This window comes from Triticum urartu, chromosome 1 (genome assembly GCF_003073215.2).
Source record: "Triticum urartu cultivar G1812 chromosome 1, Tu2.1, whole genome shotgun sequence".
Lineage (NCBI taxonomy): Eukaryota > Viridiplantae > Streptophyta > Magnoliopsida > Poales > Poaceae > Triticum > Triticum urartu.
Window position 1 is genome coordinate 470,374,569 of NC_053022.1, and position 15,139 is coordinate 470,389,707.

General features: G+C 45.7%; 1 protein-coding gene across 1 annotated transcript; it reads right to left on the bottom strand.

The window, feature by feature from the left end:
* Positions 1–3,175: 3,175 nt before the first annotated feature.
* On the bottom strand, positions 3,176–6,312 carry LOC125519902 (cysteine-rich receptor-like protein kinase 10). The gene is made up of 7 exons (XM_048684684.1): positions 5,345–6,312; positions 4,982–5,125; positions 4,756–4,886; positions 4,449–4,659; positions 4,118–4,355; positions 3,889–4,042; positions 3,176–3,819 (listed from the first exon to the last, which is right to left on the bottom strand). Exons 1-7 carry the CDS (start codon positions 6,165–6,167, stop codon positions 3,487–3,489), a joined length of 2,034 nt encoding a protein of 677 aa, XP_048540641.1. The 5' UTR covers positions 6,168–6,312; the 3' UTR covers positions 3,176–3,486.
* Between the last annotated feature and the right edge of the window lie 8,827 nt (positions 6,313–15,139).

The window sequence follows — 15,139 nt, forward strand, 5'->3', positions numbered from 1 at the left end:
AGGCGATTTTTTTAGCTAGGCTTGTTTGGCAAGTTGACAAAGATAAAAAATATTTGGTAAATTAGAGAACTTGTTGTGAATCAAGGGGGATTGAGGATTCTAATTTTTTGATTTCATGAACAAGGCTCTACTTGCCAACTTGTTTTGGAAGTTAGAGACTAAATCTAGGTTATGGCAATAAGTGCTTTTGAATAAATATGTGAAAGGACAATGCTTGATATTAAAACAAATGTGTGATACTCACACTTTTGGACTAGCCTTTTGAAAGTTAAGGAATGTTTTACCAGCATTGCAAGAAAGTAACTAGACATGGAAAAAATACTAGATTCTAGAAGATTGACAGGGGAAATAAACATCTGAGACACTCTTATCCCATGCCTTATTTTCTTACCTTTGATCATAACATTTCTGTGGCTGGTGCTATTAGAAAGGATGGAAGATTTTACCTTCAGAAGAACTTTGTTTAGTGAAGCTCTGGAGTTTTCGAATAATTTGGAGGTGGGATGTGAGGAAATTACAACGACAGCGGGAAAAGATGCTTACTACTAATAGGAATTTTACTGTCGGATCTCTCAACCAATATTTGATCAAGTCTGCTTATGGTTTTCCACAAAATTTTTTATGAAAATTAAAAATTCCTTCTAATTTTTTTCATTTGGTTAATGGTAAAAAAGCATTCTTACTAAATGTATTTTTGCTTAGAATGGGAAAGATAATAAAAGTTGTGTTTTTTGTGGTCAAGATGATTAGATGAGTCTATTTATGATTTGTTTTTTCAACGCTCTACTGCTAGATTGATATGGAGTCTTTTGAAATGTGCTTTTGCTCTTAATTGCACCCCTGCTTGTCTTTTGAAGGATGGATCAAAAGCTTTCCGAAGCATGATAGACATTTGGTGTTGGTGGGTATTGCGGCTATGTTTTGGGCTATATGGAGATGTTGAAATGATATGATTTTTGAAAGAGGAGTACCAATGATCCAATGACTATGATCAAGCTGATGTGTTCTTGGATTTTAGATTGATCCATTTTTAGATAAAGGAGGCACGCCAAAGGGTGGAGTGGGTGGCAAGTGAGGTTTACTTGGCATCACAGGGCATAAGACCGGGAGTGCTTCGAATTGTTAATGACTTATAGAAAATGGTGTTGATGATCTCCTACTTTGCTGGCGTTCGCAAGGTTGCTCCTCACGGCTGAAACCTCTTTTCTTCCTATTTTTCTCTTATACACTGGTTACTAGCTTATGATATAAAACTGTCATATTTTAGTTGTAATCAGAGTCTGGAGGGTTTCTTAACCATTAGTTGGGCCTCCCATTGGATCTTGCATGGTTCTCTTTTGCGCGATTCCTTGTATCCAAGCGTTGTAAGATTTGACTTGCTGAAGTTTGTCTGGAGTCCTTGATAGTTGTAGTTTGTAGTATGTATAAACAAGACTATGTGAGTTCTTTATATGAAAATGAAGTGGATGGCCTCTCTTGTGCTAAAAAAATATCTACTTGTAGAATATTCTGCAGAGGAAGCATTTCGCTCTCACTTTCCCGCCTCTACAAATTGCTCTTCGCACTGTCCACACACCGCATGTGCTTGTTGATATGCTCATTTCGGTAATTGATGGAAAACATTTAAGTGACAAATGTGTCTACTAAGTATGTAAATATGTTATTTTCATTTACTTTCATTTCTCTATGAATCTTGTGTTATTCTAAAGTTGCATTCAACCATAGGGAAGCCGCAATAGTAAGAGAGGGCAAGGAAGACGAAACTATTCCCTATGACCCGCCAATCCAATGCATGGTGATCCGCTAGGACTGAGATGTCATCCTCTCTATCACTTATGTGCTTATGCGTGACTGATCATGCTCTCTACTGGTATCTCCTACAACCATGTGACCATGTGCGATAGTTCCTTGCACATACACCGCTTGTAGCAGCAATAACCAACATGCAACCGCATGTTTTTGCACCTTCTCCAATGATTGAACGCACCAAAATCAGAGTTTGAGTGTGGCCAGAGGACCAGGGAGGCCTATGAGGCCCTCACCCAACCTATCTGACATCACTAGACCAACACTTAGCGCTTGAAGATTATACAGTGAACATCGGCTGAAAACAAATCACATTCATTCAAACCTTTCCGGCCAATAACATTGTGACAGTTGTAAGTATAGTAATACAACAAAAATACTTACATTACTGTACCAACCATAATTACATAGTAATAGATACTGGAAATTATGTGCAACCAAACTGTAAAAAAACACGCTTTTACACATTTTGGTTCATACTTACAATCTACAATACAATGTAACTCGTGTTTCCCAATGAGAATACAACCAAAGGATTAAGAATCAAAATTGAGAAAACTAGCACACCGGTAGGGACCCAGCTATAATTCCAAAAGGCTTGACACTGAAGCTCATAAACAAAACAACTGTAAAAGTTAGTACCTAAAATAGTAACGCAAAGATAAGTATTGGTTAGAACAACACTTGTGTTACAACTGTAACAAAAGAAACCACAACTAAAATTTAGGAAGAAAAAACAAGAGAAATGATAGAAAATCTATTGACCATATAATCATTTATAAAAAAACGCTATCAAACACTATGCCCTTCTAAGATAACAACGCATAATAAAGTCATTGCTACCTATCAATCGCCACAATGCTTATAGTCCAGAATCAACCATAAATACATAGAACTAGACACATGAATTCATGTTCACAGAAAAGGCTAGAAAACAGAAATGATTGTTGGTTGTTGAGACTAACATGAAGAGAAAAATATATTGAAATATATACCCAAAAAATCATGTTGTATGGCAGGGAGGACATGATGGGGTTGTTTGGATCGAAGCCATGGGATGGGCGCCCTGCCAACTTTTTGGCGTTGATTGAGCCTTCCCTGCGCGTTTGGATGGACGCCAAAGAATTGGTGCACCCTGCCCCCTTCCGCTCTTCTAGTTCTACTTGACGCCAACTTTTTGGTCAACCGTCAGCGGCGAAATTGACCGTTAATAAGTTGGCATGGCAATATTGGCAGTGCCAGGACATGCCAAATCCAAACAACGCCGATATTCCCCATTCCCTAGCATACATACTGTTTTTTTACGGATACCAACATACATACTATTTTTTAATGGGTCCTAGCATACAGAGACTATAACTCGGAGAAAGACAAGGAAAAAGAATGAGTGACCATATCAATGATTACACCAACTCAAGACGAGTTGTTTTCGGTAGACTAAAAAATACTCCCTCAGTCCCACAATATAAGAATGTTTTTAACACTACATTAGTGTAAAAAACGTTCTTATATTTTGGGACAGAGGGAGTAGCATTTCTGTTGAAAAATTAAACGACTTTTTTAATGGAAAAAATTAAACGACTTAACACAATCGCCTACATACGGCCCACACACACTGCTGAAAGTTTGGACGGCGATGCCACCAGAAGCCCAGAACACACTATTTTCCAGGCCGCCCGTTCACCGGGCCTCCAGGCCAGAAACGGAGGCGTCGTTGACATAAGGCCCACGAACAGCTCCCGTCGGAGCCTGTGCCTCGCGCGTCGTGCTCCTCCCCAACGCACCCGCGCGGCCGGAAACGACATAGGCCGGCGGCGTCGGCACAGGGAGCGTAATCGAGCGGCTGTTGAGCATGACGACGACCGCCGCCATGCCTGGCCGGAGGTGCGCGTCCTCCTGGACGCAGAGCAGCCCCACGTGGACGCACCGCAGCATCTCCGTCGGCTGGAGCCCGTCGGCCGAGCAGCCGTCGAGCAACCCCGACACGCTCCCACGGCTCCAGTGCCTCCAGACCTGTACACGCAGGGGCGTAATTAGCCAGTTACATTGACTGATCCGTCATGAGCAAGGTCACACCCGTACCGTGGTCAGAAGATCTTCGCCGTTAGTGCCCGGATATTGGGCGAAATTGTTGCGGCGACCCGCGATGATCTCCAGTACAAGGACGCCGTAGCTGTACACGTCCGATTTGGCCGAGAAGATGCCGTGCAGAGCGTACTCCGGCGCCATGTAGCCGCTGCATTTCAAGGTGGACGCCGCATTGTTAGCTACTAGCTCGGTTCACGTGCACCACCGGTTATAACAAACTCACTAGGTTCCGGCGATGTGGCTGGTGTTCCCGACGCTGGCATCCACGCTGAATAGCTTGGCGAGGCCGAAGTCGGAGATCTTGGGGTTCATGTCGGGGTCTAGCAGGATGTTGCTCGCCTTGAGGTCGCGGTGGATGATGGTCAGCCTCGAATCTTCGTGGAGGTAAAGAAGGCCTCGCCCGATCCCCTGGATGATCCTGAACCTGTGCCCCCAGGTAAGCTCTCGGCGCCTCGCAGGATCTGCATGCACATGTCACATGTGCAATCCCATTGTATGTCAGTTGGATATAACAGTCGGGGATCTGAAACTGAAACCAGGTGCCAAGTGCGAACCGAATAGAATCTTGTCGAGGCTTCTGTTGGGAAGGAACTCGTAGACGAGGAGCATCTCCTCCTCCTGGATGCAGCAGCCGAGCAAGCGCACCAGATTCTTGTGCTGGAGCTTGGCCACCAGCACGACCTCGTTCCTCATCTCCACGAGCCCTTGCTGGGAGGTCTTGGACAGCCTCTTCACCGCGATCTCCTGCCCGTCCCGCAGAATGCCCTGACCGACCAAACCACAGCAAGTCGATTGTTCAGTTTAGACATGGAAAATCAATCGGAGAGTGGATGCTCGTGTTCCAAGTTGAGTGTACTTTACTTTGTAGACCGGCCCGAACCCGCCTTCCCCGAGCTTATTTTCTTCAGAGAAGTTGTCAGTGGCAGCTCTTAGAGTGCCCAGATCGTACAGCAGAGACTCTGAGTTTCCCATGTCTGTTCCATCCCCACCCTCTGCTCACAAAGACAAACGGTATAATAATTAAGCCTGGCTGTTCTTTTTTTTTTGGAGATTGTTTTTGCTATATAATCGACCGAGACGCACTCACCGGAGCTGGATATCCGCACATGTTCGTGTGGTTTCTTGTTCTTCCTCTTGCAGAGATACAAAGCAACCGTCAACATCACCAACAGCACCACAGCAACAGGAATGGAGACGAACAGAGCTATCTTGGCCGTGGCGTCGTCGTTTCCTGCTCACACAACGAAGATTCGTCAAAAGGAAATTCAGAATAGTTTACCCTATCTTCTAGTTCAGTCGCTGTCGAACTTTCAACCCGAAAGAAATGTCTAATCAAAGACGCGAGATTGACACGACAATTTCAAAACAAGAAAACTGCATGGCCTCAAGTGCCAGCCAGCTAGAAACGCGTGAGCGTACGGACACGAAGTTGACGGGGACATTGACTCACCGGCGCGTCCTGCAGGGCCGGACTGGTCGCTGCCGTTTACTGCTGGCGGTGGCGGAGACATCGCCGCCTCGGCGGCCTGGGCGTTGTAGAAAAGGTTCACCTCGTACCGGATAGAGCAGCTCCGGGAGATGATCTGCCCTCCCTGCTTCCCGTCGCAGGTGGTCGGGATGGACGAGACGGCTCCGGTGAGGCATTGGTAGCAGTCGTCGCCGGCAAGGTCGCGCGTGCACTGGGCCATGCCGTAGACCTTCGTGAAGGACGTAAAGTCGGCCGCGCCGGCCGCGAACATCCGCGGGGACGAGTACGCCGCCCTGCGGGTGAGGTTGCTCATCAGCGCGCCCAGCTGCGTCCTGAACAGCTCGGGCTGCGTCACGTTCCCCGTGTTGCAGAGGCGGGCCACCGGCGACGTGTCGGCGGCGCCGAAGAAGCTTGCGTTCGAGTAGCGCAGGAGGCAGTTGTCGTAGATGAGCATGGACGTTTTCTGGCCGGGGCACTTGCTGGCCGCGTCCTGCGCGGAGGCGTCAAGGCACGTGCGACAGTCGGATGCGCTCACGTCGGCGCGGCACTGCGCGAGCCCGTACGCCTCGTCAGGCGCTGCGCCGGTGGCGTTCTCGGCGAACCCGGACGCGGCCGACGCGGCGGCGGGGAGGAAGGAGAGGAGGGCGTCGAGGTTGCCCTGGAAGACGCCGCCGCGGGTGTAGTTTGTGTCGCTCGGGCACTCGGTGTGCACCAAAGTGTCCGCGGCGGCGTTGGCTGCGCCGATAAGGAGGAGGAGAGAGTACAGGGGGCTCAGGCTACGCATGGCTCGTGGGGAGGTCGCCATTGTTGGGTTCGTACGTCGCAGCAAGCGAAGCGAAGAAAGCAATTCGCGATTGGGCGCATGGACTGGAAGAGGAGATGCACAAAAGGACGCTGGATTGGGTTGTGGACCATGACTAGTCCTCGCACGGGACACTGAGACTATTCCTCACGCGCTAGGCGTTAGCGGGCTGAACCATCTCACCGAGGAAGACATGATAAATTCAGCACGAGGAGCTGAGGTGATGGCTCTCGCGTGCTCTGGCTCTGGCGACGCCCTGGTCGGCTCGGCGGCGCCGCCGCCGCCGCCCTCGCCCCTGGCCTCGCCCGCGGTCGGCCTGCCGGCGCCCCCCTCGTCCGATTCCCCGCCGTCTCCTCCAGCTGTTCCTCCACGCGAGTCTTGGGCGGACCTCGCCGAAGCTGCCGATGTGGCTGCGGGCCGCCCCATCGCCTGCCGCGACCGCATCCCGCCCCGCGCTCCGGTCCGGCCGCCTCCATCCGTCCCTGTCGGCGGCCCGACTCCCAGGGGTGGGAGTCCGGCCTCCCGCGGGACCGATCGGCGTCACCGGCGGCCGTCGGGCGCGCTGCCGTCTCCTGGGTCGAAAGGGGACGCCTTGGGGTCTCGGGCCCCTCCCCGGCGGCGCCGTGCTGGCGGCTGGGGCGTCGCCGGCCGCGCCGACCGCGGTGCTGCGCTCGACTCCTGGCGGTCCCCCGCGTTGGTGGCATCCGCCTCTGCTCCGGCCGGCCAGTCGCCGGCGGCGACGCTCGCGCTCTCGGGCATCCTTGTCCGGAGAGCCCCCTTTCGTGAAGGAAATATGCCCTAGAGGCAATAATAAAGTTATTATTTATTTTCTTATTTCATGATAAATGTTTATTATTCATGCTAGAATTGTATTAACCGGGAATATAATACATGTGTGAATACATAGACAAACAGAGTGTCATTAGTATGCCTCTACTTGACTAGCTCGTTAATCAAAGATGGTTATGTTTCATAACCATAGACAAAGAGTTGTTATTTGATTAACGGGATCACATCATTAGGAGAATAATGTGATTGACTTGACCCATTCCGTTAGCTTAGCACTTGATCGTGTAGTATGTTGCTATTGCTTTCTTCATGACTTATACATGTTCCTATGACTATGAGATTATGTAACTCCCGTTTACCGGAGGAACACTTTGTGTGCTACCAAACGTTACAACGTAACTGTGTGATTATAAAGGAGCTCTACAGGTGTCTCCAAAGGTACATGTTGGGTTGGCGTATTTCGAGATTAGGATTTGTCACTCCGATTGTCGGAGAGGTATCTCTGGGCCCTCTCGGTAATGCACATCACATAAGCCTTGCAACTAATGAGTTAGTTGCGAGATGATGTATTACGGAACGAGTAAAGAGACTTGCCGGTAACAAGATTGAACTAGGTATTGAGATACTGACGATCGAATCTCGGACAAGTAACATACCGATGACAAAGGGAACAACGTATGTTGTTATGCGGTCTGACCGATAAAGATCTTCGTAGAATATGTAGGAGCCAATATGAGCATCCAGGTTCCGCTATTGGTTATTGACCGGAGACGTGTCTCGGTCATGTCTACATTGTTCTCGAACCCATAGGGTCCGCACGCTTAAGGTTTCGATGACAGTTATATTATGAGTTTATGAGTTTTGATGTACCGAAGGAGTTCGGAGTCCCGGATGAGATCGGGGACATGACGAGGAGTCTCGAAATGGTCGAGACGTAAAGATCGATATATTGGACGACTATATTCGTACATCGAAAAGGTTCCGAGTGGTTCGGGTATTTTTCAGAGTACCCGGGAGTTACGGGAATACGGGAGAAGAAGTATATGGGCCTTATTGGGCTTTAGAGGAGAGGGAGAGGCAGGCTGCACGCCCCCCCAAGGCCTAGTCCGAATTGGACTAGGGGGAGGGGCTGCGCCCCCTCCTTCCTTCTCTTCCCTCTTCCCCTTCCTTGTCTCCTACTCCTACTACATGGAAGGACTCCTAGTTGGACTAGGAAAGGGGGAATCCTACTCCCGGTGGGAGTAGGACTCCCCTAGGGCGCACCATAGAGAGGGCCGGCCCTCCCCTCCTCCACTCCTTTATATACGGGGGCAGGGGGCACCCATAGACACACAAGTTGATCCTCGTGATCGTTTTCTTAGCCGTGTGCAGTGCCCCCCTCCACCATACTCCTTGATAATATTGTAGCGGTGCTTAGGCGAAGCCCTGCGACGGTAGAACATCAAGATCGTCACCACGCCGTCGTGCTGACGGAACTCTTCCCCGACACTTTGCTGGATCGGAGTCCGGGGATCGTCATCGAGCTGAACGTGTGCTAGAACTCGGAGGTGCCGTAGTTTCGGTGCTTGATCGGTCGGGCCGTGAAGACGTACGACTACATCAACCGCGTTGTCATTCCGCTTCCGGTCTACGAGGGTACGTAGACAACACTCTCCCCTCTCGTAGCTATGCATCACCATGATCTTGCGTGTGCGTAGGAAATTTTTAAATTACTACGTTCCCCAACAGTGGCATCCGAGCCTAGGTTTTATGTGTAGATGTCATATGCACGAGTAGAACACAAGTGAGTTGTGGGCGATATAAGTCATACTGCTTAGCAGCATGTCATACTTTGGTTCGGCGGTATTGTTGGATGAAGCGGCCCGAACCGACATTACGCGTACGCTTATGCGAGGCTGGTTTTACCGACGTGCTTTGCACACAGGTGGCTGGCGGGTGTCAGTTTCTCCAACTTTAGTTGAACCGAGTGTGGCTACGCCCGGTCCTTGCGAAGGTTAAAACAACACCAACTTGACAAACTATCGTTGTGGTTTTTTGATGCGTAGGTAAGAACGGTTCTTGCTAAGCCCGTAGCAGCCACGTAAAACTTGCAACAACAAAGTAGAGGACGTCTAACTTGTTTTTGCAGGGCATGTTGTGATGTGATATGGTCAAGACGTGATGAAATATAAGTTGTTGTATGAGATGATCATGTTTTGTTGAAGTTATCGGCAACTGGCAAAATCCTTATGGTTGTCTCTCTATTGCATAAGATGCAAGCGCCCAATAATTGCTTTACTTTATCGCTATGCGATAGCAATAGTTGCAAGAGAAATTGTTGGCGAGACGACCACATGACGACACATTGATATATATCAAGATGATGAAGATCATGGTGTCATGCCGGTGACGATAGAGATCATGACAGTACTTTGGAGATGGAAAACAAAGGCGCAAGATGATGATGGCCATATCATGTCACATATTTTGATTGCATATGATGTTTATCTTTTATACATCTTATTTTGCTTAGTTTGACGGTAGCATTTTAAGATGATCTCTCACTAATTATCAAGAAGTGTTCTCCCTGAGTATGCACCATTGCGAAAGTTCTTCGTGCTGAGACACCACGTGATGATCGGGTGTGATAGGCTCTACGTTCAAATACAACGGGTGCAAAACAGTTGCACACGCGGAATACTCAGGTTATACTTGACGAGCCAAGTATATACAGATATGGCCTCGGAACACGGAGACCGAAAGGTCGAGCGTGAATCATATAGTAGATATGATCAACATAGCGATGTTCACCATTGAAAACTACTCCATTTCACGTGATGATCGGTTATGGTTTAGTTGATTTGGATCACGTGATCACTTAGAAGATTAGAGGGATGTCTTTATAAGTGGGAGTTCTTAAGTAATATGATTAATTGAACTTTAATTTATCATGAACTTAGTCCTGGTAATATTAGCATATCTATGTTGTAGATCAATAGCTCGCGTTGTTGCTTTCATATGTTTATTTTGATATGTTCCTAGAGAAAATTGTGTTGAAGATGTTAGTAGCAATGATGCGGATTGGATCCGTGATCTGAGGTTTATCCTCATTGCTGCACAGAAGAATTATGTCCTTGATGCACCACTAGGTGACAGACCTATTGCAGGAGCAGATGCAGACGTTATGAACGTTTGGCTAGCTCAATATGATGACTACTTGATAGTTTAAGTGCATCATGCTTAACGGCTTAGAATCGGGACTTCAAAGACGTTTTGAACGTCATGGACCATATGAGATGTTCCAGGAGTTGAAATTAATATTTCAAGCAAATACCCGAGTTGAGAGATATGAAGTCTCCAACAAGTTCTATAGCTAAAAGATGGAGGAGAATCGCTCAACTAGTGATCATGTGCTCAGATTGTCTGGGTACTACAATCGCTTGAATCAAGTGGGAGTTAATCTTCCAGATAAGATAGTGATTGACAGAATTCTCTAGTCACCATCACCAAGTTAGTAGAACTTCGTGATGAACTATAATATGCAAGGGATAACGGAAACAACTCCCAAGCTCTTCGTGATGCTGAAATCAACGAAGGTAGAAATCAAGAAAAACATCAAGTGTTGATGGTTGACAAGACCACTAGTTTCAAGAAAAGGGCAGAGGGAAGAAGGGGAACTTCAAGAAGAACAACAAGCAAGTTGCTGCTCAAGTGAAGAAGCCCAAGTCTGGTCCTAAGCCTGAGACTAAGTGCTTCTACTACAAAGGGACTGGTCACTGGAAGCAGAACTGCCCCAAGTATTTGGCGGATAAGAAGGATGGCAAAGTGAACAAAAGTATATTTGATATACATGTTATTGATGTGTACTTTACTAGTGTTTATAGCAACCCCTCAGTATTTGATACTGGATCAGTTGCTAAGAGTAGTAACTCGAAACAGGAGTTGCAGAATAAACAGAGACTAGTTAAGGGTAAAGTGACGATGTGTGTTGGAAGTAGTTCCAAGATTGATATGATCATCATCGCACACTCCCTATACTTTCGGGATTAGTGTTGAACCTAAATAAGTGTTATTTGGTGTTTGCGTTGAGCATGAATATGATTTGATCATGTTTATTGTAATACGGCTATTCATTTAAGTAAAAGAATAAATTGTTGTTCTGTTTACATGAATAAAACCTTATATGGTTACACACCCAATGAAAATAGTTCATTCGATCTCGATCGTAGTGATACACATATTCATAATATTGAAACCAAAATATGCGAAGTTAATAATGATAGTGCAACTTATTTGTGGCACTGCTGTTTAGGTCATATTGGTGTAAAGCGCATGAAGAAACTCCATGCTGATGGGATTTTGGAATCACTTGATTATGAATCACTTGATTATGAATCACTTGGTGCTTGCGAACCATGCCTTATGGGCAAGATGACTAAAGACTCCGTTCTCCGGAACAATGGAGCGAACAACTGACTAATTGGAAATAATACATACTGATGTATGCGATCCGATGAGTGTTGAAGCTCGCGGCGGGTATCGTTATTTTCTGACCTTCACATATGATTTGAGCAGATATGGGTATATCTGCTTGATGAAACATAAGTCTGAAACATTTGAAAAGTTCAAATAATTTCAGGGTGAAGTGGAAAATCATCATGACAAGAAAATAAGGTTTCTACGATCTGATCGCAGAGACAAATATTTGAGTTAAGAGTTTGGTCTTCAATTAAAACATTGTGGAATAGTTTCACAAACTCATGCCACCTGGAACACCACAACATAATGGTGTGTCCGATCGTCATAACCGTACTTTATTGGATATAGTGCAATCTATGATGTCTCTTACCGATCTACCACTATCATTTTGGGGTTATGCATTAGAGACAGCTGCATTCACGTTAAAAAGGGCACCATCTAAATTCGTTGAGACGACACAATCTGAATTATGGTTTGGCAAGAAACCAAAGTTGTCGTTTCTTAAAGTTTTGGGTTGTGATGCTTATGTGAAAAAGTTTCATCCTGATAAGCTCAAACCCAAATCGGAGAAATATGTCTTCATAGGATACCCAAAGGAGACTGTTGGGTACACCTTCTATCACAGATCCGAAGGCAAGACATTCGTTGCTAAGAATGGATCCTTTATGGAGAAGGAGTATCTCTCGAAAGAAGTGAGTGGGAGGAAAGTAGAAAACTTGATAAGGTAATTGTACCTTCTCCCTTATTGGAAAGTAGTTCATCACAGAAATCTGTTCTTGTGACTACTACACCAATTAGTAAGGAAGCTAATGATGATGATCATGTAACTTCAGATCAAGTTACTACCGAACCTCGTAGGTAAACCAGAGTGAGATCCGCACCGGAGTGGTACGGTAATCCTGTTCTGGAGGTCATGTTACTTGACCATGACGAGCCTACGAACTATGAAGAAGCGATGGTGAACCCAGATTCCACGAAATGGCTTGAGGCCATGAAATCTGAGATGAAATCCATGTATGAGAATAAAGTATGGACTTTGATTGACTTGCCCAATGATCGGCGAGCCATTGAGATTAAATGGATCTTCAAGAGGAAGACGGACGCTGATAGTAGTGTTACTATCTACAAAGCTAGAATTGTCGCAAAAAAGGTTTTTTCGACAAGTTCAAGGTGTTGACTACGATGAGAGTTTCTCACTCTTATCTATGCTTAAGTCTGTCTGAATCATGTTAGCAATTGCCGCATTTTATGAAATCTGGCAAATGGATAAACAAAACTGCATTCCTTAAATGGATTTATTAAAGAAGAGTTTTATACGATGCAACTAGAAGGTTTTGTCGATCCTAAAGGTGTTAACTAAATATGCAAGCTCCAGCGATCCATCTATGGACTGGTGCAAGCATCTCGGAGTTGGAATATACGCTTTGATAAGTTGATCAAAGCATATAGTTTTATACAGACTTGCGGTGAAGCCTGTATTTACAAGAAAGTGAGTGGAGCACTATAGCATTTCTGATAAGTATATGTGAACGACATATTGTTAATCGGAAATAATGTATAATTTTCTGAAAAGCATAAAGGAATATTTGAAAGGAGTTTTTCAAAGAAAGACCTCGGTGAAGCTGCTTACATATTGAGCATCAAGATCTATAGAGATAGTTCAAGACGCTTGATAAGTTTTTTCAATGAGTACATACCTTGACAAGATTTTGAAGTAGTTCAAAATGGAACAGTCAAAGAAAAAGTTTCTTACCTGTGTTACAAGGTGTGAAGTTGAGTAAGACTCAAAGCCCGACCACGGCAGAAGATAGAAAGAGAATGAAAGTCATTCCCTATGCCTCAGCCACAGATTCTATAAAGTATGCCATGCTGTGTACCAGATCTGTTGTATACCATACACTGTGTTAAGCGAGGGAATACAATAGTGATCTAGGAGTAGATCACTGGACAACAGTCAAAATTATCCTTAGTGGAATAAGGATATGTTTCTCGATTATGGAGGTGACAAAAGGTTCGTCGTAAAAGGGTTACGTCGATACAAGTTTTGGCACTGATCCGAATGACTCTTAGTCTTCATCTGGATACATATTGAAAGTGGGAGCAATTAGCTAAAATAGCTCCGTGCAGAGCATTGTAGACATAGAAAATTGCAAAATACTTGCGGATCTGAATATGGCAGACCCTTGACTAAACTTCTCTCACAGGCAAAACATGATCATACCTTAGTACTCTTTGGGTGTTAATCACATAGCAATGTGAACTAGATTACTGACTCTAGTAAACCCTTTGGGTGTTGGTCACATATCGATGTGAACTATGGGTGTTAACCACATAAAGATGTGAACTATTGATGTTAGATCACATGGCGATGTGAACTAGATTATTGACTCTAGTGCAAGTGGGAGACTGAAGGAAATATGCCCTAGAGGCAATAATAAAGTTATTATTTATTTCCTTATTTCATGATAAATGTTTATTATTCATGCTAGAATTGTATTAACCGGAAACATAATACATGTGTGAATACATAGACAAACAGAGTGTCAATAGTATGCCTCTACTTGACTAGCTCGTTAATCAAAGATGGTTATGTTTCCTAACCATAGACAAAGAGTTGTTATTTGATTAACATGATCACATCATTAGGAGAATAATGTGATTGACTTGACCCATTCCGTTAGCTTAGCACTCGATCGTTTAGTATGTTGCTATTGCTTTCTTCATGACTTATACATGTTCCTATGACTATGAGATTATGCAACTCCCATTTACCGGAGGAACACTTTGTGTGCTACCAAACGTCACAACGTAACTAGGTGATTATAAAGGAGCTCTACAGGTGTCTCCAAAGGTACATGTTGGGTTGGCGTATTTCGAGATTAGGATTTGTCACTCCGATTGTCGGAGAGGTATCTCTGGGCCCTCTCGGTAATGCACATCACATAAGCCTTGCAAGCATTGCAACTAATGAGTTAGTTGCGAGATGATGTATTACGGAACGAGTAAAGAGACTTTCCGGTAACGAGATTGAACTAGGTATTGAGATACCGACGATCGAATCTCGGGCAAGTAACATACCAATGACAAAGGGAACAACGCATGTTGTTATGCGGTCTGACCGATAAAGATCTTCGTAGAATATGTAGGAGCCAATATGAGCATCCAGGTTCCGCTATTGGTTATTGACCGGAGACGTGTCTCGGTCATGTCTACATTGTTCTCGAACCCGTAGGGTCCGCACGCTTAAGGTTTCGATGACAGTTATATTATGAGTTTATGAGTTTTGATGTACCGAAGGAGTTTGGAGTCCCGGATGAGATCGGGGACATGACGAGGAGTCTCGAAATGGTCGAGACATAAAGATCGATATATTGGACGACTATACTCGGACATTGGAAAGGTTCCGAGTGGTTCGGGTATTATTCGGAGTACCCGGGAGTTACGGGAATACGGGAGAAGAAGCATATGGGCCTTATTGAGCTTTAGGGGAGAGGGAGAGGCAGGCCGCGCGCCCCCCAAGGCCTAGTCCGAATTGGACTAGGGGGAGGGGCTGCGCCCCCTCCTTCCTTCTCTTCCCTCTTCCCCTTCCTTGTCTCCTACTCCTACTACATGGTAGGACTCCTAGTTGGACTAGGAAAGGGGGAATCCTACTCCCGGTGCGAGTAGGACTCCCCTAGGGCGCGTCATAGAGAATGCCGACCCTCCCCTCCTCCACTCCTTTATATACG